Source organism: Pteronotus mesoamericanus, unplaced genomic scaffold, assembly GCF_021234165.1.
Source record: "Pteronotus mesoamericanus isolate MK-2021 breed Mesoamerican mustached bat unplaced genomic scaffold, CSHL_Meso_final contig_214, whole genome shotgun sequence".
Lineage (NCBI taxonomy): Eukaryota > Metazoa > Chordata > Mammalia > Chiroptera > Mormoopidae > Pteronotus > Pteronotus mesoamericanus.
The window spans coordinates 3,703,100-3,728,014 of record NW_026555089.1 but is presented as its reverse complement, the minus strand read 5'-3'; the positions used below and the strand labels follow the sequence as shown (position 1 = coordinate 3,728,014).

Below are 24,915 nucleotides of genomic sequence, written 5' to 3'. Positions count from 1 at the left end.
CCTTTAGGTTCCAAATAAGTTTCGCTATCCATTCTACTATGAGATGTGTTGGTACGTCTTAGAGCGCTATGTGTACTGCATAACCAACCGCTCCCACCTAACTAAGGAATTTCAGAAAGAGTCCCTCAGCATGGGTAAGTGTTCTGCCTGCATGAACTTTCAAGACACCCTGTAGAACTGAGGGCAAGGTCAAGAATATTCAGTAAGCTATTGCTCAGTATTATTTTTTTATTTATCTACCTGGAAGTACCAAATTCATTGGAGCTGAACACTGGTTAACAGCTAGTCTACCCAGATGTGACTTATTAAGCTAAATAAAATACTCTGGATTTCATCTTTGTCTGAGTTAGTACTCCACTCAGAAGAGTAATCAGTTGTCTAGTATATTTCATTGTATAAAGAACGGTCTTTGACACAATAAAAACTAGGAATATATCATCATAATAACTCTTACTATATTCTAGGGACTATACTGAGCAGTTTACATACATTAAGTTATAAATCTGCCAGGTAGATACTATCTTCATTTTACAAATGGGGGCATTAAGTTTGAAGAAAGTTTAAAAAAACAAAAAAAACCCAAAAACTTGTCCATGATCTTATAGTTAATAAGTGGGAATGCTACAGTTTGAACCAGGTGAGTAAGGCTCTAAAATATATTTTTTCAACTTTTGTTTCCCCAACTCGATCAAGAGAAATATTTATGGACTGTCAGGATAGTTTTGGTTAGGCAATTTCAGGCCATTCCGTGCCTTAGAGTGGACAGGAACACTGTAATGTCATGTGGTCACAGACCTCATGGAACATTCAGTCCAAGCAAGCTACTTTTTGCTTTAGCGTCGTTTCTAATTCTCATTTGAAAATGTAAAATGTTCGCTCAATACATGAAAGCAGGATACGGAATTGTATATACAGTGTGATCTCAATTTTGTTTAAAAATACATTTGATTAAAATCATATACATATGCATAGAAAAAGATAGAAAATATTCAGTACATCACACTATCAAGTTGGGGGGACTTATTTCTTATTACTTCTTTTGTACCTTCTTGTATTTCCTAATAGTAAACCTGTATTACTTTTATAATAAAAGACCAGTGAACATTATAATCTTCTTCTTTCATTAAAACCTTTATTTTTTGCTTTGTTTTGTTTGTTGGCTGTGTTGAGGATTTTAGTTTCAGAGCTTAATAGTCTGACCAAACCCCCCCCCCTTTTTTTTTTTAACTTTTTAAATTAAACTTATTGGATGACATTGGTTAATGACATTAGCTAAGTTTCAGGTGTACAGTTTTTTAATACATAATCTATATATTGCATCGTGTGCTCACCACCTAGAGTCTAGTCTCCTTCCATGATCATACATTTGACCACTTTTACCCTCTTCATCCTCCTCTCATCCCCCTCCCCTCTGGTAACCACCATACTCTTGTCTGTGTCTGAGCTAATTTGTTTGTTTAATATCCCACATATGAGTGAAATCATATGGTTTTTGTCCTTTTCTCTCTGACTTATTTCACTTATATTGGTAGTCTCATGGTCCATCCATGTTGTTGCAAATGGCAGTATTTTATCCTTTCTTATGGCTGAGTAGTGTTCTCTTGTCTATACCACATCTTCAGTCATTCATCAAAGGCCACTTAGGTTGCTTCCGTGTCATAACTACCATGAATAATGCTGCAGTGAATATTGGGGTACATACAACTTTATGAATAGATGTTTTCAGATTTTTCAGGTTGATAGCCAGAAGATGGATTGCTGGGTCATATGGTAGCTCAATTCTTAATTTACAAAACTGCTTTTTAAATATATATGCATCATACTGTCTGCTTTTTCAAAAAATAGTGAAATCATAACCCCAAATTTGAGTTTGAACTTTAAACTCATTTACAGCCATTTTCATAAGTAACTTATTTCTAGTGCACAAAACTAGGCCCTTCCCAATTTTTGAAAATCCAGGTGATTATTACTTCGGTTGTCTTACCACCTCAGGATCCTAGTTTACCTATAGCCATGACTTTCAAGAGCGGACATGTGGGTGTTGGAATAAGAGACCATTTTAAAAACATTACAACTTCAACATTTATAACCTGAAGACCCCTCACATTCTGCCTCAAAGAAATTTTCATTGAGCCACGTGGCCAAGTGGCACGTTCTTACTGCATTTTTTTCTTCATATCGGCAGATTTGGAGTTAAATGGTTTGGAATCTGGAAATGGGGAGGAAGAGTCAGCAGACCGAGAACCCCGGCGCTTGAGCAGTAGGCGTTCAGTCCTCACTAGCCCTGTAGCCAATGGGGTCAACCTGGATTATGATGGACTGGGCAGGACCTGCCGAAGTCTTCCAAGCGTGAAGAAAAGCTTGTCTGGAGACTCATCCTCTGACTCTAGCCGGGGCTCCCACAATGGCCAAGTGTGGGATCCCCAGTGTAGTCCCCGAAAGGACAGGCAGGTCCATCTGACCCATTTTGAGCTCGAAGGCCTTCGCTGCCTTGTAGATAAGTTGGAGTCTCTGCCACTGCACAAGAAATGTGTCCCTACAGGGATAGAGGATGAAGACGCTCTCATTGCTGATGTAAAGGTAAGAGTCAGTTACTGCATGGCGGCTACTGATCTGGCTAGGGCAGCGAGTTTCTGGGTTCTGAGGAAGTACAAGAATTTTGGATAATTTCTGGTTTAACCAGAGGGAAATTAATGTGTGCATGCATATGTTTGTGCTACACAGTATTTCAGTTCCTAGAAAGAGGTTCAGTCCCTGTTATGAAAACACTAACATTTGTATCTTCAGTTAGGACTTAAATTTAATATTAAAAACACAAATTTCAGGCTGATCCTAAAAATAGAGGAGAGCCTGAGGAAACAGTATTTCTTAATACTATACAAATAATACTATTCGTATTAAGAAATAGTACTTTAGCCCTGACTGGTATGACTCAGTGGCTTGAGAGCGGCCTGCAAGACGAAAGGTTGCTTGTCGGTTTGATTCCTGATGCGGACCAGGTCCCCAAGTAGGGGTTGTGTGAGAGGCAACCGATGAATGTATCTCCCACACACTGATGTTCTTCTCCTTCTCTTCCTCCCTTCCTTCCCCTCTCTCTAAAAATAAATAAATAAAATATTTAAAAAATAGTACTTTAAACTTAAGTTGCCCTCAGAAAACAAGACCTATTTCAGAACAGAAGTGGCCAATAACAGTATCTAGTAGTCTTACCCCAAGCAGAAGAGAAATTGTTCTGTGTTAGGTTATATTAAGTAGGTTTAGCATATTTAGTTTCAAATTTATGTAGTATTAGAACTTAAATATATCAGGGCAACATCTAAGAAAAGTATCGTTTAAACATAATGCATCCCATTGCTATATCAAGTTTCTTCATGTTGTATGTACATCTTTCTTCTTTTTCAAGAGGTTTCCCAGTATTCGTAATCTTCAAAAAGCCTTTCCCACCCATTATGTAATGGTCTCAAAGAAATGAATTTATTTTAAGGGATCGAGATTTGAGCCGTCTGAACTGGAGGGAGTTCTTTTAAGTCTTTTCTCGTACGTAACCATTAATGTGAACACCAAAAAATGTGAAGCTGAGAATAACAATTTTCTATTTAAACCAGTGTCTGGAACTATGTCTTAGATGTAGGGTATGGGTGTGTGCATTAGAAAGCGACTTCACAATTTGTAATAGGTGTTATTTTTAAAACCTGTTATATAGATTGTCTTAACCCTCAGAAGAATATATAAGGAATAATAATATGTGACCCTAAGAAAGACGGACTAAATATCTCATAGTAGATTTTTTCCATCCCTAATTCCTGATTCAGGTTTTTCCTTGGTCACCACTAACCAACTGAGGTGCTTCCTTGCCTTCTGCAGCCACCTCAGGGAAGAATTCCAAAGACTGGAATAAGGACAGGACTTTTTTTTTTCTTTTTACAATGACACTTTCATTGTACGTCATTACGTTTACACATCAGTGAAAAAGGTAAAAATTAGAGACACTGAAAGTGGTCTAACCTGTTAAATTTGGTCTTCTCCAGTAGTCACAGAAGCTGGACAGTTGATTTTATGGTTTGATGTTATAAGATTTGTACTAGAAGAGGCAAATGGTATCATTGTGACTTGTATTTAGGGGAGGAAATGACAGAGTTTCTATAATGATTAATGCACAGCGAAACAAACAGCCATCCTTTCCCAGACTCGCAAACTAGATCCCAAATTTACTTCCCATACTTGAGTGAGCAAAGGACACTTAGGTTTGTTGTTTGGGGTTTTTTTTTCCAACTATTGTGATAGGACACATATTTTCCTGAGAATTCGAGTGTAGTATCTTTTTTCTACAGAAGATTTTCGATTTTGTTTTTGTTTGTTTGTTTTTTAATGTAGCTATTTAATCATGGATACATGTGGGAAATATAAAATTAGGACTTTGGGAACTTACTGTATTAACTTGTATAATTACCTTTAAGAACCCTAAGGCCCTGGCCAGGTAGCTCATTTGGTTAAAGTATTGTCCTAATACACCAAGGTTGTGGGTCCAGTCCTTGGTCAGGGTACTTAGAAGAAGCAGCCAATGAATGCATAAATAAATGGAACAACAAATCGATGTTTCTCTCCCTCCCTCTCCCATCTTCTCTCTAAAAATCAATTTTTTAAAAAATTAGTTAAATCCTAAAAATAAAGATTTCTAAGTTTATATCTCACTAACATTCTTTTGGCCTGGGTATCTATATTTCTAATTCATGAAAAGAAAAATAACTTTTCAGCCCTAAGATGTCTATAGATGGATTTGATTCTGTTGAATCCAAGTAGGAATGTCATATTGTAACCCACTGATGATTTATACAAGGTCAACTGTCATGAGCAAAATACACAAACTCAATTAACGTAGTTAAATAAGAATATTCGAGCCCTAGCTAGTGTGGCTCGGTGGATTGAGCACCGGCCTGTGAACCGAAAGGTCGCTGGTTCTGTCCCCAGTCAAGGCACATGCCTGGGTTGCATGCCAGCTCCCCAGTTGGGGGCATGCGTAAGGCAACCTATCCATGTGTCCTTCCCTCTTTCTCCCTGCCTTCCCCTCTCTCTAAAAATAAATAAGTGAAATCTTTTTTTTTTTTTTTTTTTTTTTAAGAATATTTGAGGAGGCAAAGTGGTAGGCAGAAATGTAGAAAGATTTGGGTCAAATATTAAGGGAGGTAAAAGAAGGCTGCTAGAAGAGGAATGACTTTAGAAGAGACACCTAAAGCAGCCTTTTAGCAGTATGAAAGTGTCTGGAGACAATGTCCTTGTGTTTATCAGGAATTGTGAAAAACATGGCTACCAGTGTTGGCTAAGATAGAGAGGCCTAGAGACAAGAGCGTGAGTGGCCCATAAGATGACTGCTTAGGCTGGAAGTGTTTGAATTCTCCCTGCAGAGGCTTTTCCACACTTTCTCTTGTTTATCCAATACGAGGTAAAATGCAGCTGATGTCAGGAGACAACAGATTTAGATCCCAGCTCTGCAGGTAGTTTCACTTAAGATCAAATGGATTAATCAGTCCTACATTCGACTAGCTATGTTTAATATGAGCTTCAGATAATAGTGAGTTTAGAGTTTGAATCCTTTGAAAATCTGAGCATCACACAGAAGAAAAAAAGTGTTGGATTGGGTAGGTGCCGAATCACTGCACAACTGGAGACTGCAGTGCTAGAGAACCTAGTGTCTGTAGCACCAAAGGCTACATACACTGCAGTGGAGGATGAAAGCAAGCTTCGTTTACCCTTCCTGCAGAGAAAGGAATTGTTTCTTGTTGGAACCTGTTTGGCTCTCAGAGATGACTAACACAAGAGACGAGAGGAAAAGTGGTGAAATGAGACGTTCATAAGCGTATTCTCTGGAAGAAAAGTAAAATCTTAGTGATGTGGTGAAAGCGCTTTGAAGATTCCAAAACTTTTAAGTTCTACAGTGTTGAAGAATGAATCATAGAATACAGAGTTGGAAGGGCATTAAATGAAAAATGGGGCATTAAAAAGTGTTGACTAATTGGTAAAATTCAAGGGAAAGTAATTAGTATGTATGAAGTCCTGGTTAGGAGGAGTGTGGGTAAACTTGAATCCTAAAAGTAGACTTAAGATAGGATGGCGTTCTCCCCTACTATGAGATATTTTCACATTGCTAAAATTGAGAAGTTGTGTCCTTGACAGATGTTGAATAAAGAGGCAGGCCCTGAAGCAGTATGTATAGTACAATGCTATTAATGTATGAAAAGGAGCCTCTTTGTAGTTGCATGGTGGGGGGGTGGGGGCGGCCGGAGGAGGGCACAGCAACTGCTGACAGTGGGTCACTTCAGGGCGATGGGAGTCTGCTGGAAAACTGAGTTTTTAATCAGACTTTATTGTTTTGTTTATTTTGATCATAATGGAACTCTTAATACACGTACATATGTATGAAAAAAGAAGTTTTTACTATATCAGTATGTTTGGCTACCTGACCCGCTTAATGAAAAATTAAGTGTTGAATATTTTTCTTTTTTCTTGTTTGCTATAAAACGTTTTGATAAGCTTGGAAATCATGTGGCCTTGGGGCAAGTTTGCTTCTCTAACATCTACCTCAGTGCGGTTGTTGTGAAAATTAGTGATGTCAGTAAAGTATTTTACAAACAGTATCGTTACTACAGAGAAAAATTAAATGTTACAAATCTATGAAATTCATTTATTTTGCTACTGTGAATGATGCCTGCCTACTCCGTGCTAGGAACCAGGCTTAGGGTTGAGATAAACATGCAAACATCCCAGGGACCAAGCCCCCCAGGGAGCTTATATCCAGTGGTGGAACAGGCAGTTACGTGGGCTAAGCACTTAGTAAGCGCGGTCTAGGTTCACAGGTGCTGTGCCTGACAGAGGGCACAGAGCGCACACGGAGGGTCAAGTGGCAGATTCTGTCCTGAGGGAAGGAGGTGTCAGTCTTCTTATTTCAGTAGTTAATAAACTTTCCTGTTAGATAATACAGATTGATTACTACATTATATAAATGGTAAAAGCTCCTGATTTGTGAATTAGAAAACTGTATTTTGTGGTACAATAGGCTACTGCTGCTCTAAGATTCCAACATTTTATTTTGTAATTATGATCTAAAAATTTACCTTAAACTCCATCCCAGGAGTATGATGGGAGTAAAGTCAGAGTTACGGTTACAAATAAATACAGAAGCACTGATCAGAAATTTTCTTTATCTGACAACTAATAAAGAGAATAACTGGTAAAGGACCCAGTATAATTAGATTTGAATCCATTAAGCCAGATTAGGAGAGGAAAAACATTTGCAATTTTTACTGACAATATATTTAAATAATTCACACACTCTTACTGAGTAGAAAGTTTTAAATAATTTAACTCAGCTACAACGCATATAGATTAGGTTAAAATAGATTTAATTGTTTTAAATGTTTTCATTATATTTCTATATTATGTAAGTCATGTTTTTACTAATTCTGATCTTTGTTGCCTATCTTTTATTCTGAATAAATAGGAGGGGGGGGGGGGAAAGCCTTGTTTAATTTGTAATTTGGAAACTAACTTGTAGTGTTTCCTAGTACCCTGTCTGTTTTTCTTTTTTCCTGGTAGCCTCTAGAATTTGTACCTGCTACAACTTGAACCTGTATTTTGTTTCAGAGTAACATATTTCTCTTAAGTATTTGTACTATATCATCCCTTTAGGTTAAATAGTACTAACACCAAAATAAGTATTTTCCAAGACCTCTCACACTGTCAAGGAAAGATTTTCACACGTAATAGGTTAATTGAATCTTTGAGTCTTTAGGATAGAATGACCATACAAAGATTTCCAGAAAGCACTCCACCTAAGAGTACAGATGTCCCTTCTTTCCTTGGTAACTACTGTAAAAATTAAAATATGCAGCCCCTGGCAGCAAAAGCCCCAGATCCCAGGAATATTATTGGGCTGCTGACTCTGCACCAGAAACTCAGTGAAACAACTGTCCTGGAAATAAATAAGACTGTTCCCAGTGGTGACAGCTAGGTTCTTAGTGGCCTAAAATGTTTATTTCAAAGCAGCTTCTGTAATTTCCAAAAAAAGTTCAGGTTACATTTCTGACAGTCTAAAAATTACATAAACCTGGACCCAAAGTATGGTCCACTATAGCCTGAGAGAGCACTTGTTCAGAGCTTCCTCCTGTCTGTAGATTAGTCCAAGGAGAGTGGGGGACACGGATCACTCCAGTCGCTGTCAGAAGTAGCATCAGGTGTCTGCCAGCATGCAGGCTGCTTCATAGAGGTAATCAAGAATGAAGCAGCCAGGACAAGCCACTAATTAGGAAATGTGCAGGAGTGCTGCTGTCGTGAGCATGGGATAACCTTAGGAACAGAATCAGCACTGTAAGTTAAGGTCCCAGGAGACTGGCAGATGTACTTTTGCTGTCTCCCTGAGCCTGGTTCCAGGGCAGGAGAGTGGAGTGCCCTGACCTGAAGTCGCGTCTCAGCTAGTTTGATGTGGTCACAGTGGAACTGCTAGAAGAGCTGCCTGGACACGTCTCTCACATGGTGGCTCCCAGTCCCAACCGTCTCACATGGTGGTTCCCAGTCCCAACCGGAAGCAGGCATCTGTTGTAGAAGTTGTTGATGTTAAACAGACACATTGTTTTGAGTATCTCAGTATTGGTTGGAATGTGTCATTCCTGAAGGTTTTTCTGGAAACCTATATGCTCGTTCTGGATTCTGGGCTGGGAAACTGGCAGGAGGGCAGTTGAAGTCAGGTTGTGTGCAGGGAGAAAAGGTGTCTGGTTCAGCTTCCCCCTGGCTGTTCCCCAGAAGCCGAGCTTTGGGCCACTCTGTGTGCCTGAGAGAGCGGGGAGAGCCCCCCGTGTGCAGTCTGGGAGAGTGCTGGCTAACTAACAATAAGCCAGAAGAGGTGACCCTCAGGGAAAGGGTGTGGGCTGATACAAGGACTAATTCGAGACCAGATGCGGAATGGGTTAAAGCCTTCCCTCCCTCTGGCTGGCGCCTGCTGAAGTCGGCCAGCAGCGCCCTCGGGCCACCCTGGGTTCTCCTATTGCAGGGGCGGTCGGAGGGAGCTGGCAGGCGGGGCTCAGCCCAGCTCCTCGGGCAGGCTCTCCTCCAATGACCAGGAAGAGAGGCTTGAAGAGCACACCCCTCCCGACTCTGCAGCAGGCCGCCTGGGCCCTCTGCTGGCAAGCCCGGCTCCCCCCCCTGCCATCTTCCGTTGCAAAGCATTTCTGGGAGCTGCATGTGGGTGACGCAGCAGCATTGTTCACAGGCAGAGGAAGCCGCGGCTGAGCTGAAGGTCTCGAGAAGGAGCGCCGAGCACTGCATGCTGCTCTCTCTGGGTAGCCTGGACTGCCCTGCCTTATGTACTCTGGGAGATTCCAGAATTTTCAAGTAAATTGGATTTTCCTAGAGGCAGAAAACCTAACTCCTTCAACACAACTTCCAATACAGAAAACAAAACAAAGACGCTGGGGAAACTTCAACCAAAAGCCTCGGCAGCTCCAGAGGGACAAGAAACACAAGGTCAGGCGGGCGGGCAGCAAACCCTTCCTGGTTCGGGTTGTGTGAAACTGTGGGGACTTTGTCTGGCGGAGAGGCAGAAGGACTGCCTGCCGGGCGAGTCCAGGACAATGCTTAGGTTACTTCGTGTTGGTGGAGCCGTCATTGCACTTGTTCCCTCGCCTGGTGGGGTGTGCTTTTGGATGGGGTTGCTTGGCTTTTGAGAATCCTTTCCCCGTCTCTGCTCAGCCTCCTGCTGTTCTCTTCCCCTTCCTGTGCAGTGTGGGGTGTGGGCTTGTGTTTGAATGTTCTCCCAAAAGCCAGGATTCTAGATAGGCGTTAGCCTTTCCGCACTCCGCCCCCGCTCCCTGTCCCAAATCCCCTCTGGTGAAGGTTGGTGGCTTCTTTATATGGTTTCTTGAAGGGCCTCAGCTGGAGTCAGTCTTTTTTGATGAAAGCAGGGCGTGCTTGGTGGTATGGCCCCAGCAAAATGAGGCTTGGAAGCAATCTGCATTTCCCTCCACACCCACACAGACCCTAGTAACTGCGTCTGTATGTGTGAACAGCTGCCCCCCAACCCCCCTTACCCACCCCCACCTACCCCCACCCCGCCGCCCGCCCCAGGCAGACATAGTTTCTCTACCTACCCTTCCCTACTCCCCACAAAAATCTTGCCAGTAACACTAGGCTGCTCTTGGTGAACAGTTAGGTTCCTTTTCTACTCTTAAACAATCGCGAATCTTTCTGTGCACAGTGTTTTGCTGAAAGTGGAAAGTCCCTGTTTGTGGACAGCTCTGCTCTCAGGGAGAGGAAATGGGCAGAGTCCTACTCCCCGGCAGTGTGAAGTGGGGGAGGGGAGCTGTGCGCTCTGTAGCACACATTTTGAATGGACCTGAATTTTTCACCCCAGGGAGGTTAGAGCCTATACCAGAGCCTTGTCCCACAGGGCGCCGCACCCTGCCTCCTGACCACCGTGCAGTGTGATGCTCAACAGAGGCACCAGAATAGGGTGCCATAGCAACTCAAAGTAAATAAAACGACTGGAAATGAAATCTGTTTTGGGGGAGGGTGCGAGGCTTCTGGAAGCTTGGCAGAGGGGGATCTTCATAGATAAACTCTCTGAGTGTGAGTTACAGGGTCTGAGTCCCAACTCTGGGATTTGGAGCATGGTGTTTAGGTTCAGAAGGAAAATGCTTGGTAGGGAAATACCTCGTGCTTCAAAGAGTCCTGGTCTCCAGGCACAGAGCCCACCGAAGTTAAGAGAATGAACATCGAAGATGGCCCAAGCATGCTGACCTGTCCAGGACCAAAGTTTAGTTTTCTCTGAAATAGTTAATATCCTGTACTCACTTGGATTTGTGTTCTTTTGCTGATGTCTTTACTTTAAGACTCATAAGGTCAGAGGAAAAGGGATTTCAGTCTGCTAGATTTGAGATTCTGAAATTTCTGTCTAAAACTTAAAAGGTTTGTTTCAAAATGACACTCAACCAATGTGATTTACTTAAGTGGCAGTTTATACTGCAGTGTTCCATAAGTCATCCAAGCTAGATTGGTTAAAGCTATGAGAGAACCATTGCCCCTAAGATTGTTCCTGCCCTGTGTGTAAGAATAAAGGCAAATGATTGACCTTGTATATGTTTGTGTGTATATGAGAAAGAGATTTGAGATTGAGATTTTTGTGATCGGCCTTAAGGACAGAGCCCTGCGTTGAACCAGACATTAAGACTGTTGTTCATATTATTAATTGAGTATTAGCCAGTCTTTTTTGTTGTTGTTGTTGCCATTTTGCCGACACCTGCAAAATGAAGGCAGTACTTATTACCTGATAGTATTCATTAACTGGTATGGAAAAGTAAAGGGTGAAGTAAAGTTTTACTGTCTTATGTAGAACTGTGTGACTAGTAACCCCTGTCACCATGGTAGCTAGTTGCTTCAGTGAAAGTGTCAACAGTACAGTGCGTTCGCAAGTACTGGGTATGGGAGCAAAGGTAAATTCAAACAGTATGCACTAGTTTGAGTTTCTCTTTCATTTTGATTTACTTGTTTTGCAGTGAGTCTGTACAGACACTGTTTTCCTGCTCTTCCCCTTGGTGCTTGTGGGGACTAAGGCTAAGTCTGGATGCCAATGGGAGTGGTTGGCTCTTTATATTCACTGTTTTTTCCCCCACGTTACCCTCAGGTTTTGCTGGAAGAACTTGCCAACAGCGATCCCAAGTTAGCCCTCACTGGAGTCCCTATAGTACAGTGGCCAAAAAGGGATAAGGTAAGAAACTACTCTTCTTTCTTCTTGACCTTCAGGTTCTAAAGCACTTTGCTGTCTGATCATTATCATTTCAGGAAGTAAAAGCACAACTAGTAGCAGACAGCTTTTGGTGCATTAGTATACACGGACAGAAGATCATTCCTCAGTTCTGTTCTGACTCCTAACTCAGGGTAATTGGCTATCTTTAGAGGTGACTTTCTTAACAAAACTATCAAACTAGGAGACTTGTCTCTAGGTTCGGGTGCCAAGATATGCGTTTTTTTCACCAGAATGGATCAGTTCCTATCCTTCTGGACCAGTGACTCAATTATTTTCACAGAATGATTTAAAACTAGTTAAAATAATTAACATATATATTTAAAAGGCTAGAGTGTGTTTCTATGTTGGATGGAGACCACATTCTCAAGTTCCCCCTTAATTTGGATTTTTCAGTATCAAATTGAAAAGAAAGGAATTAGCCCATAGCTAATAAATTGTCAGGAATTTTTATGACTTCAGTCACGCCCTGTGTAATTTCTTCCCATATCATTCTTTGTCAAAGTTATTAAATAGAAGTAAGTGATAGCATTCTGAACCTGATCATGAGTCTGGCAGATAAATTAGGTCGTTCTTTGGTGTTCCCCGGCTGAAATGGCATGACCATCATATTTCAGGAGTGTTTAGGCAGAATATAAAGGTGTGTGGCTGAAAGATGTCTTTAAAGAACAGTCTCTTCCTTCCTAAACATAGGGGTTCCATGTGGTGTCTGTTTGGCCACATGGGATTGCCTCAAAACAGCTTGGTCATTCATGGATTATTGGAGTGTCTGCTATGTACCACATTGTATGCTTGGATTCAGAGTAATACAGAAATGAACAAGACCTGTCTCACCCTCCAGTCGTTTACTGTCTTCTGTAGGAATACACTCTGAGGAGTAGTATTCAGGATAGGAAATGTTGGAGGACCCCTGGAATGACGCTGGTACCTAGAAAGCTCAGCAGAATGAGAGGGATGTGGCTGAAGTAATTGCTTGAAGGAATTGGCAACCTTTTATGTCAATAAAGAATACAATAAAGATAATAAATTTTTTAGGTTTTGCAGGCCATACAGTCTCTGTCAAAACGTCTCGGTCTGCCAATGCACATAAAAGCAGCCATAGACAATACATAGGCAAATGAGCATGATTGTCTTCCAGTAAATCTTATTTACAAAAAACAGGCAGCAGGCAGATTTGCCATGAGTCGTAGTTTGCCAAGCCGTGTAATCCTCTACCTTTTCCATCTTTAAAGCTACCTGATATATTTGGCTTCACTGCTTTCTCTTTTCAGCTTAAATTCCCTACTCGGCCAAAGGTGCGGGTTCCTACCATCCCCATCACAAAGCCTCACACTATGAAACCAGCTCCACGGTTAACACCTGTGAGGCCAGCTGCTGCCTCCCCAATTGTGTCCGGAGCCAGGCGGAGACGAGTACGATGTCGAAAGTGCAAAGCCTGTGTGCAAGGAGAGTGTGGTGTTTGCCACTACTGCAGGGACATGAAGAAGTTTGGGGGGCCTGGTCGCATGAAGCAGTCCTGTGTCCTCCGGCAGTGCTTGGCAGTGAGTGATCTACTGGGCAAAGAATTTGGGGGAGGGGTAATGGTGCCAAAGGGACTGAAATACACATAGTATACAGTTAGAGACTTCAGAGTTGGAAAGAAAAAAATTACTCTTTTTGGCTTTCTTTGTTTTGTCTCTTTTCTCCCTGGGTTCTGAAGGAATGTATCTAGTACTAAAAAATAGCTAATATATTTCAGCCTTACCCAATTTTCAAATGAGAGACCAATATTTGAAGGACAAATCACTGCCATCTGTCCCCTCTTTAAGTAGATTAGAAAGAAAGGACATCGAGACCAATGGCAGGCTAACTGAAAATAAACTGATCTCTCTCGGTCTCTAGCTAGTTGATTCTCCCCTGCTTCTTCCTCAGCCACTTCTCTACCTGGTCTCCATGCTCCTCACGTGTTTACTGGAGAAATACAGGGACCAAAATCACCTATCTCAGTTAAAGGGAAGCTGAAACAATAAGGATCTAAGTCTACTCTTTTCTTGGTTTCTGTTTTTTTTTCCCCTTGTAGCCCAGACTGCCTCACTCAGTCACGTGCTCCCTCTGCGGAGAAGTGGATCAAAATGAAGAGACACAGGACTTTGAGAAGAAACTCATGGAATGCTGTATCTGCAATGAGATTGTTCATCCTGGCTGCCTCCAGGTGAGGCCTAAGGGGCCCCTGAAGTCGCAGCTGATACAGAGTGTCTAAAGATACTGAATGGAGCAGAAGAGATTGGAACATGTGTCACAAGAGGCTGACAGCAATTCTGTGGGCCATCAGCTGTGGGTCATGTAGTGATCTAACATCTGCCCTTGATCCAGATGTCTGTTCTGTGTGCCAGGCACTGTGCTTTACCTCGAGGATAGACTAATACACAGAAAAGTCCAGGTTTGTGCCCTCCTGGAGCTTACATTCTGGCCTCTGGAGAATGAGTTTGGAGTCTCCAGGCCATCGCGAAACTTCCAGATCTGTTTTGGAATGTTTCATGTCTTTAAGCATCCCTGCTGCTTACTTCATTGTATCTCTGGATATTAGTAACAAAAAGATAGAGTAATAATATTAGCTCACATTTAATGAGTGCTCAGCCTCTTATCAGGCTCAGTGCACATCTGAGGACCTTTAAAAAATAGTAATAAGGAAGTTTGGCCCTCAACCTCAGAGACTGAGTCAACTCTTCTGTCCCTGGGCTGAGGTGTGTTTAGAAGCTTCTCAAGTCATTCTTAATGTACAGCTGAGGCGGAGAGCTGCTGGTTTACCTGCATTCTCTTGTTTAATCTTTAAAACAACCCTGCTGGGTGACCCCATTTCTTCATATTTCTTTGAATCTAAAGGGCATTGGTGCTACTTCCCAAAGATGTCAATGTCTTGACTGCCACCAGAGTGACAGTGATTATAAGACTGTTAATTACAAGGAGTAGCCCAATTTCAGAAAGATTCAAATATGAAAAATATGCACCTTAGAATCTAAAATAGGATATTATCCCCATGATAGTGATAATGGTTAATGCAAAGCATTTACTATAAACCAGGCATTTTTCTAAACACTTTACATAATACATAATTCATTTATCTTCACTACAACCCTGTAAAATGGACATTGTAATTTATCCCCACTTTACCTTGAGAACATTGAGTCACAGAGACTAGGTCACGCTTCTCTAAACCCAAGCAGCCATTAACAGTGCGCCACCGTCAGGATCAGGTCTGGCACTGTTCCTGTGTGCTCTGTTCCTTTCGCAAAGGGGCATGAAACCTTCAGGAGTATATATGTCAGGAAAAGAGACCCCAGACTGTTAGGAATTTCCTCATGGAGCCTAACTTTGATCAAGTAACCATGAGTGAGGGTAGCCAGTTTTTCAGTGGCTAAAGTGTGCTCAAGTGGGACTAAATGACTCTCATTCTTTCTCATTTATGGATCAGTGTATGTAGGTATTTAGGAATGGATTTTCCCAACCATGAGGCGGTTATTGTTTAATAAATGAGGCTTAAGAGACAGGCCTTTTTTTTTTTTTTTTTTTTTTTAAATGAGACAGATTTTTTAACATCCCTGTCTACCTATAGATGGATGGAGAGGGGTTGCTTAACGAGGAATTGCCAAATTGCTGGGAGTGTCCGAAGTGCTACCAGGAGGACAGCTCAGAGAAAGCCCAGGTAAGGGGACTTGATCCAGTTTTGCACTGAGAAGAAAGTAAGCATCAAGCTAAGGAGGTGGCTGGCTATATGTTTGCCTTACCAACTTTGTTCACGTGGTTTTTCTGACCCAGGGAAATATTTTTTCCTTTGATTATTTTTTTCTTTTGTTTGAGTTTTTAATGTTTTGTTTTTGTTATGGAACTTTGATCCACTTGGGGTCTGCAAATGGCTGAGATCCTTATACACTTTGAAGCCCTAGAAAGAGAGAAACCGCAGCTGGGCTGTTTGAGGAGGGAAGTGAGGTGAGCGGCATTGTTCCTGTGGAATGAAACTTGAGGGGAGGGAGTGATCTGAGGCAGCTGGTACATACAGTGGTGTGCTGGAGTTGCCAACTGAGTGGGTTCACATTTTTGTTTTTTCACCTTTGGTGCCTCACAGAAAGCCTGCCCATGTTCCCAGATGTGTCCTATAGAGGCAGCCCCCTTCCTCAGGGAAGACCAGTCCCATGACCTTGGCCCTGAGCAGCTGTGGTTACTAGTCCAATGGTCGCCAGTAATGTCTGAGGACCAAAAGGACTGGTTATGGGGCCAGCGAGACAGCACCTACTAAGGGCACATACAGAGGAGGCAGCTGACCTAGTGTCAGTCATCAAGGCCACAGTGGTCTCCAAGTGCATTGTGCAGGAATAGAGACAAGTGTTCTTATCTCCTTTCTGTTTCTTTTCCCCTGAGCAGTGAGTTAGTTGAGTTTTCAGTCTAAATATCTTTACAGGCAAAGATTTCTGAAGTTGACTAATGCTAAAATTCTCCTTATTCCAAGTTTTCATACTAGGAGCAAGTTCTTACACTAGTGGATTTTACATTTGTTGTCACTGCTGGTAGTGGGCGCGTGCTTCCCTGCCACAACAGGTGGATTGGCAGGTGCTGTATTTTAGTTTTACTGCACTGTAAAAGCCAGCACGCAAAAGGTGGTCATTCTCTTCCAACCGTAGTGGACTAAGATGAGAGGAGAAAAGGGAGCAAGGTTATTGCTTAGGGACAGAAAACGTCTCCTTCAGGAAAATCAACTACTGCTATGATAACTAGTGAAACGCTGATTAGGCTGCAGTGCAGCATAGCCAAGATGGGCTCCAGGAAGGGACAAGAGACTGGAGGGTACAAGTGGCATAGGATGAGGTTGAGGTCCTTTGTGGGAAGTTGGCTTCGCCCAACCTGAATTCCTCCTCTGCATCCTGTGCAGATTCCTCTGGGAACAGTGTGGTTTCTCACGGAGCTTCTCATTCTCTGCTTTATCTCGTACACGCTGACGCTCTCCGGGGATAGGGTGGGGTGCTGAGTGGAAGGGGCAAGCTCAGACAGTGGCGGAGCGGAAGGTCTGTCGTGTTTGCTGCTCCCAGGTTCTGCATCCTGGTCCAAACAGTGTATGGAGGCCTCTTTTCTTTCACCATCAGCATCTCTGTCTTCCACCAGGAGCATCTCTTGCTGTGTTTCCCCATGGGAAAGCAGTGATCTGTCTTCTCTGTAGGTTCCTGACCGTAATAGGGAGGCACTGATATGGCTTTTGGGGCCTGTTTTACAGAAGCGGAAAATGGAAGAGAGTGATGAAGAAGCCGTGCAAGCCAAAGTCCTGCGGCCCCTGCGGAGCTGCGACGAGCCCCTCACACCCCCGCCCCACTCGCCCACTTCCATGCTGCAGCTTATCCATGACCCGGTTTCCCCTCGGGGCATGGTGACTCGGTCATCCCCTGGGGCTGGCCCCAGCGACCACCACAGTGCCAGCCGCGATGAGCGCTTCAAACGGCGGCAGTTGCTGCGGCTGCAGGCCACAGAGCGCACCATGGTACGGGAAAAGGAGAACAATCCCAGCGGCAAAAAGGAGCTGTCTGAAGTTGAAAAAGCCAAGATCCGGGGATCGTACCTCACTGTCACGCTGCAGAGGCCCACCAAAGAGCTCCACGGGACATCCATTGTGCCCAAGCTGCAGGCCATCACGGCCTCTTCTGCCAACCTTCGCCATTCCCCCCGAGTGCTAGTGCAGCACTGCCCAGCCCGAACCCCCCAGCGTGGGGATGAGGAGGGGCTGGGGGGAGAGGAGGAGGAAGAGGAGGAGGAGGAGGAGGAAGATGACAGTGCAGAGGAGGGGGGTGCGGCCAGGCTGAATGGCCGGGGCAGTTGGGCTCAGGATGGAGACGAAAGCTGGATGCAGCGGGAGGTCTGGATGTCTGTCTTCCGCTACCTCAGCCGCAGAGAACTTTGTGAATGTATGCGAGTGTGCAAGACGTGGTATAAATGGTGAGCAGGGATACAGGGGTCAGGACTAGGGGTACGGGAATAGGTGGCAGGTTTTTCATATGAGACAAACATGGGTGTTGGCATCTGGAGGCTTGTTGGGTCCTAAAAGATTGAATTAACCTAGTCTGTTCCCCAGACTGAGGTTCTGTTCATGACGTGGCCACTTGTGCCTGCAAGTGTCACAAGGGAAATTAGGTCCTTCGCCTCCCCTCCCTGTTTCATACTTCCCCATCTCTCTTCACAAGGTGCAGGAAACTGATGTGGGGAATGGATTTGTGTAGTTTGTGCATACACTGAACTCGTCACTCACTGGTTGAGAGCCTGTGCTGTACCAGTCACTCTCCTGGTGCTGGAGACAGATGATGTCCAATAAACACCTGCCTCAGTCACCTCTCCATCTAACGGGAGAGGTGGACACGCTTTTCAAAAAATTTGAAGTTGCTAACAGTTTTCCAGTTTCAATTCTCATTCCTCAAACCTGGACCAGAATTGCTTTCTTCCACAAGCAGAGTCCAGTTTTGAAGCTTCCTGAGACTTCGTTGTCCTTGATGAGACCAGCAGTTTCTCCTCAGGTTGAACACTAAGGGACTAGGGGGAATATACCTAGAGGTGATGAGCAAAGATATCCACAGGGCTTTGCTTTTCTTCAAACTCCTGGATCCCAGGACACGTCCTTTGTATCTGGGTCAAACCCTATTTACAGTAGTTCTCAAAGGCAATGCCCAAACCAGTGGCATCACCTGGGACCTTGTTAAAAATGCAGGTTCTCGGAGCCCATCTCAGTCCTTCTGACAGAACCTCTGTGGGTAGGGCCAGGCAATCAGTCCTTAACTAATTCTCCAGAAGTCCTGATACACGTTAAAGTCTTGAGATATACTACTTGATGGTAAGCAGCTTGTTTCTGCCATAGAAGTTTCATGTGCCATTGGTGAAATTTTTTCTGTCTTTAAATAAAGACCCCATTCTTCACAAATAATGAGTTTATTTCCCAAATCTGAATTAATACGTGATCTATCCCAAATTCTAGCATTTCTCGGTGTGGGGCTAGTGGGCCTGCGTGGCTCTGTCCCTCGGTTTCCAGGCTGAACCATATAAGACTCCCATTATGTGCCTTCTTGCCTTCTGCGAGCCAGACTCTGAGCTGGGCTGAGAGCAGGCACTGTGAAATACTAAGCAGAGGCCTGAATGTAGCAGCGTTACTTGTGGCCTATGGACTTGGAGATTGCATTGGAAAACCAGAGCTCTCTCTTCAGTTCTGATCTGGACTGGCTAGAAAAAGTAGAGATAGCACTGAGGCAGAAACCCAGGCCTGGTTATAAAGATTATTTTTTGGCTTGGTACAGTAGTGGACTTTTCTAGAGCTTAAGGCAGGATGAACTGTGGCTATGCCGAATAGCAACCTGTATCTCCAGGCAGCTGGGAGTGGCTTGACAAGGGAGAAAATGGAGGCAAGCCTAACTTCAGGCAGTAAGTTTTTAATGCTCCCTGACATGCGCTTTGGTGAGAGCTGTACCATTCTAATGTAAATGAGAAGTTATAGTATATTGTTTACTGTGTGTCCCTAACAATTGGACTACTATGTTCTCAGCCCATCCAGGGTAAATCAGGGTGAACTGGTTGAGTTATCCACCAGGAACCTCTAAGGTTGCTATAGAGGACCAGCCCTATTCTCAGAGGCGGGGCGGGGGCGGGGGGGGGGGCGGCAGGGGGCGGGAAACATGATGATCCTTGTAAGCTTGTAGAAGAACCCAGGGCGAGTGGCCCTCCAGATGCTCTGCTTTTCCCAAAAGCCCCAGCAGTCCGTGTTGGAATTTCCTCTAACAAGGGGTATCAGGTTATTGACTGCTAGTTCTCCTCCCTCTGTCACAGGTGCTGCGACAAGAGACTTTGGACAAAAATTGACTTGAGTAGGTGTAAGGCTATTGTACCCCAGGCTCTCAGTGGCATCATCAAGAGGCAGCCAGTTAGCCTCGACCTCAGTTGGACCAACATCTCCAAAAAACAACTGACATGGCTCGTCAATAGGCTGCCAGGTGAGCGGACCTGCGGCTGTCCTTTGAGGCATCCAGGAGCAGGCAGGGAAAGCTGCTTTGTTGGCAGTGTGTTGGAGAAGTGTTTCAGGGCAGCTGCCCCGTACCATAGTTGGGTTTCTGCTTAGCAAAAGATTTACTCAGGGCCACCTTAACTGCCATTCCCCAAGGCGCCACTCTGGACCGGCAGACGAATCACTGCACTAGGCAACAAAAAGAATGGAATCAGGTGCTGCTGCCAGCCCTGCAGGTCTTTTCAGCATTGCTACTGAAGAGGGAATTTAAGTAAGATGTTGCTTTGATCAGCCCCTTGTAAGGTCCTGTTCTTTTCCACATTTTAAGGTCTTGGAAAAACAGGAAGGCACATTTGCATTGCTCTGGTAAGAACTAAGTTGGGTTTACCACCACAGCTAGAAGATATAACATAGGAGGGTACTCAGGAATCTTTGAGCTGGATTACTAATACAAGATAAGGATACAGTCCTCCTTTCCCATTAGAGTAGGAATCCACTTACCTTAGATCAGCTGCTAGTTAAGGCTTTCCATGTGGTAATAGAGTATACTATTCCATGTCTATTTTCTTCTGGTGCAGGATTGAAAGACCTCCTCCTAGCTGGCTGTTCCTGGTCTGCAGTCTCTGCCCTCAGCACCTCCAGCTGCCCCCTTCTCAGGACCCTTGATCTTCGGTGGGCAGTAGGAATCAAGGACCCTCAAATTCGGGACTTGCTGACTCCACCGGCTGATAAACCAGGTATGCTCTGTGTCTGACTTCTCTGTGCTTGTCTTTTAGCATACTTCATCCTCAAAAGCTAAGTTAGTCTCAGAAATGATGCTGTGCAGATTGAGAACAGTATGATGAACTGTATACAGGTACAGGTTAACGATTTACAACCAGATTACCTACAAACAAAGGAGTAAGTCCATTTTGTAGGTCAATGGCACTTGGGATCCAGAGAGTGTAAAGCCTAAGGAAGTCTGGAAAGCCTTCCTAGTTGAGGTGGAACATTAAGAGCTGTTTGCATGAGATAGTCTAGAAAAGTATAGGAGCGTGGGAAAGGCAGGGGCATTCCCCACATACCCTTTGCTATGTGAGGCATAATCCAACAGCTGGGAAGAAAGAAAATGTGTCTGGTTTCCTAGAAACTGTCCCCACGTACTGCCCACTCTGAAGGCAGGGCTGGGCGTGGGCAGTTACGCTTAACCCCTGCGAGGGTGTCTGGCCAGGGAATAGCTGAAGTTTCCTGCAGTTTTAGAGCTAGAATAGAGTTACGAGGGTGGGTGGGTTGGTTGGTTGTTTTGAGAAAGAAACATTGATTTTTGTTGTTGCCGTTGCACTTATTTTTGCATTCACTGGTTGGTCAAACCCACAACCTTGGCTTATCAAGACAACACTCTAACCAGCTGAGCTTCCTGGCCCAGGTGGAGTTCAAAGTTTTGACCTAGGCTCTTTTCTTGTTTGCGCAGGTCAGGACAATCGCAGCAAGCTCCGGAACATGACCGACTTCCGGCTGGCAGGCCTTGACATCACAGATGCCACACTTCGCCTCATCATTCGCCACATGCCCCTCCTGTCTCGACTCGACCTCAGTCACTGCAGCCACCTGACAGATCAGTCCTCCAATCTACTCACTGCTGTCGGGTCTTCCACTCGTTACTCCCTCACAGAGCTCAATATGGCAGGTACGCTGTTGCGGTGTCTCACGGCAAACAGTGCCCTGTGTCTCCTGGAGGGTCCCAGCCCTCTCCAGAGCTTGACCGAATTGTGTTACCTCATTTCCTCACATCTGGACAAGAGATGGATTTCTGTCCCTTTTTTAACGGATGGGGGGCCGAGACCTAGAGTAACTGTCAGGTACCTGAGAGCACAGCCACGCCCCAGCTTCAGTTTGTTCAGCCTTGCAGTGCAGGAAGTGAGGTGGCAGGGGACCTTTAGAGGCCACAGTGCTGATGGCACTTCTGATCTCCGAGCCAGGTAGTTATGGGACAAAGGAGGCTATTGTTCAGCACTTTAAGGGAAAGAGCTGGGGAATTGGACAGCAGAGGCAAGCTCCTGTGGCTGTGTGTGCATAGCATTCTCCTCGTGGTTCCTTTTCCCGCAGGTTGCAATAAATTGACAGACCAGACCCTGATCTACCTACGGCGCATTGCCAATGTCACCTTGATCGACCTTCGAGGATGCAAGCAGATCACTCGTAAAGCCTGCGAGCACTTCATCTCAGACTTGTCCATCAACAGTCTCTACTGCCTGTCTGACGAGAAGCTGATACAGAAGATCAGCTAAGACACACCCGGCCCAGACTGAACAGGAAACCGATCTTCCCCTGACTCCCCAGCCAGGAGAGCCTCTCTCCCCAACCCTGCACAGGCTCTGAGGCCAGCGTCACACTCCCTCTCTGCTCTCCTGTCCCTTGAGCCCTTCCCCTACAGGCGGGGCAGAGAGAGTTGTGGACACTAGGCTTACCTGCCTGCTCCTCTCCCTCCTAAGGAAAAGGGAGTAGCAAATTGATCCAAGGGGAAAGCATAGGCTGTGTGCTGTCGAGGTGCCTGCTCGCCCTCCCGCTCACCCGCCTGCCTGCCAGGAGGCCAGGCTCCGAGTTTGGGTTGTCTGTGCAACTGTCATCTGCGCTGGGCCCTGGGGCCCTCCTCCCCATCCATGGTCCCCAGCAGTGCCTGGTTCTGAGCAAACTCCCAGGGAAGAAAGTGGCCCTGTCTCCATGGCCAGGTTCTCCTTGTGGTGTCCAGTGCGTGTCTCTCCTCCGTCACACTCTCCCAGCTTATGCAGGAGGGGCAGCAGCCCCATGAATGCCAGACCCATACAGATCACACTGGTGCTGTTGAGGTGTCTTAAGACCTCTCATTTGTGTCTGTGTTCTCCCCCTCCCGTTAGCTTGATCCTGTCCGATGTTCCGTGGTAATTCACGTAATGAGGCTCCCCCACCCCCCCCCACCCCAGACCTTCCCACTAGTCTCTATGCGGTCCTTGTTGCACTTATTGGAGTTGAGGCTCTTCAGAGGAGCTGGAACTGTATCCCAGGGACACCCCCATTTTATCGCTTCCTAAGCAGATTCTGAGACAGGCGCCTTCTCCTTGTTCCTGCTTCCACTTCAGCCTCCCCCTGCTCTTTTCCACATCTTTATTCCTGCCTGAACAGGGCTTTCCCAGGATGAGTGTCCTCAGAGGGAGCAGCCTCCCTCCCCAGCTAGGGGAGCAGACACCTGGGCCAGGTCCCCACCTGCCTCCCAGCAGGCACCAGGTCTCCAGTGTAGTGTAGCCCCCAGAGCCCAGACCTGTGTTGAGCCCCAGTGGCTCACGGATCTGGTACCTTGTGCGGGGAGGGGGGGTTCCTGCTTAGAAGCCAGTCACCTGCCCTCTGCCTGCAGCCGTGCGAGGGGGTGTGCATGTGCCTCTGTGTGTGTGGCTGAGTGTATTAACGCGTGTGTGTTGGAGGGGAGGGAGGGAGGGGAGTGTGGTGTCACCCACTTTACCCCCCTGTGTCAAGCCCCATCAGCTGCCCCCTTTTTCTTTGCATTGAACGGCCTGTCCAAAGATCCTCTCTCTAGGGCAGCAGAGAGCTTTTTGCACTTTAAAAAAAAAAAAAAGTAGGAAAAGAAAGAAAGGTCGGAATTTCTTTTGGGTCAATATTGAAATGTGTGAGGAGATATATGCTCAGTAGCAGCAGCCTGTGGCAAGAGCTTATAAGTGATAGACGCGGATTTGCACTCTGCTCTCCCTCCGGAAGGACAGTGATAGCACAACCTTTCCCCACCTCCTCGTCCTCCAACCCCCTCCTTCCCTGGTCCCTTTCCTGCAGCCCAGTCTCAGGCTCTTCTCCTCCTGAAGCCCTACACGGGAGGGCAAGGAACCCAGGCCCCTGAGGAGAGACGCCAACTGCACCCTTGCCACTTCCAAAGCAATAGAGGCAGAGGGGACCCCCCTCTTTGCCACCTAGCCCAGCTTTGACCCTGGCATTGACTGGCCTCCTAAGAGCAAACTGGGTCCTGGTAGGAGGGGTGACATTGTGTCTGTTTCTTCCAATCTGCTGATTGTCTTGGCTGCACCTTAAAAGCAGCAGTCTGCTCCCGTGACCCTCTGCCCCTTCTCTTGGTCTCCAGGCCCAGCAACCTGGGGCTGACACTTGGAGGAAATGCCAGTGACTTATTCCAGAGTGCCTCAGTTAGGGGGACTTCTCTGTAAAGAACCCTGGGTAATGAGCAGAAACCTTATTAATGTTGTTAATGACCTATAATTGGAAGCTTCCTGCCTTTTTTTGGTTGCTCCTGTGGAAAATACTAAAAAGATTGTTTTGTTGTGTTGTCTTTTTATAAAAGGGGAGGTGGAGAGACCCCTTCAGAGCAGGGATTGTGCCGGGAGAGTGCCTCTGACTTTGGGACATTTCATCCGCAGAAATTTCCAAGCTGATGGTTTGTTTTGGGTTTTGGTTTTTATTTTTGTTTGTTTTTGGTTTGGAAAAAAGCATTTTTACCGTGCACATAATTGGTCAGCAGAAAAGGGAACCCAGAAGTGGTGGCAGATGGACCTATGCCTTTGCTGGGTTTTCCTTTTCTCTGGGACTGTGAGGGGGAAAATGGTTTTTAGAGGTGAGGGATGGTCCATATGGAGGAAAGAAATGTCTGTTTGGGGACAGAGGAACCCGGGAGTCCCATCGCATTTCCTGCAATCTGCTCTTAGATGCGGCCTTGCCAGAAGAGCCTGCCCTCAGACCACAGGACCACACACCCTGCCTCCATCTTTCCAAGCACCGGGGCGAAAAACCACAAAGGAAAGGAAGAAAATTTATATATATATAATATAAAATCACTTGGTGATTAAAAAAAATAACTGCTCCATAAATAAAACTCCTAAAGTCACTATGTTTAAAGGGTTTGGTTGTGTTTTTGTTTTTTCGGAGAAATATTGTAAATATATATTTTTTGTTGCTGATTTAGAGTCAATCTCCAATGTTGTGCTAAAAATTTTAAATTAAATGTAAGCATTAAGGGGACAAGTCATGCTATCTCAGTTGACACATCGGGGTTGTTTTGGGCCAGGGAAGGAGGGAAGCTAGATGGACTTTTGTTTTCTAAACATTCTCCACTATTGGTTTTAGAAAAAGCAAAGACATCGTTCCTCTGACACGTGGG

The 24,915-nt window shown here is 45.0% G+C and overlaps 1 protein-coding gene across 6 annotated transcripts in view; it reads left to right on the top strand.

Moving 5' to 3' along the window:
• KDM2A (lysine demethylase 2A) overlaps window positions 1-24,915 on the top strand; it is an 84,719-nt gene extending 59,804 nt beyond the window's left edge. For 5 of the 6 annotated variants that reach the window (XM_054570809.1, XM_054570810.1, XM_054570807.1 and 2 more), the window contains 11 exons: window positions 8-134; window positions 2,186-2,580; window positions 11,669-11,752; window positions 13,060-13,329; window positions 13,848-13,979; window positions 15,381-15,470; window positions 17,031-17,743; window positions 19,613-19,776; window positions 20,366-20,524; window positions 21,238-21,453; window positions 21,873-24,915. In XM_054570809.1, coding sequence (XP_054426784.1) covers window positions 8-134; window positions 2,186-2,580; window positions 11,669-11,752; window positions 13,060-13,329; window positions 13,848-13,979; window positions 15,381-15,470; window positions 17,031-17,743; window positions 19,613-19,776; window positions 20,366-20,524; window positions 21,238-21,453; window positions 21,873-22,054 — 2,532 coding nt within the window. In that variant the 3' untranslated portion in view covers window positions 22,055-24,915. The remainder of the gene's footprint in view (window positions 1-7; window positions 135-2,185; window positions 2,581-11,668; window positions 11,753-13,059; window positions 13,330-13,847; window positions 13,980-15,380; window positions 15,471-17,030; window positions 17,744-19,612; window positions 19,777-20,365; window positions 20,525-21,237; window positions 21,454-21,872) is intronic. The other variant, XR_008528927.1, reaches the window with a different exon arrangement.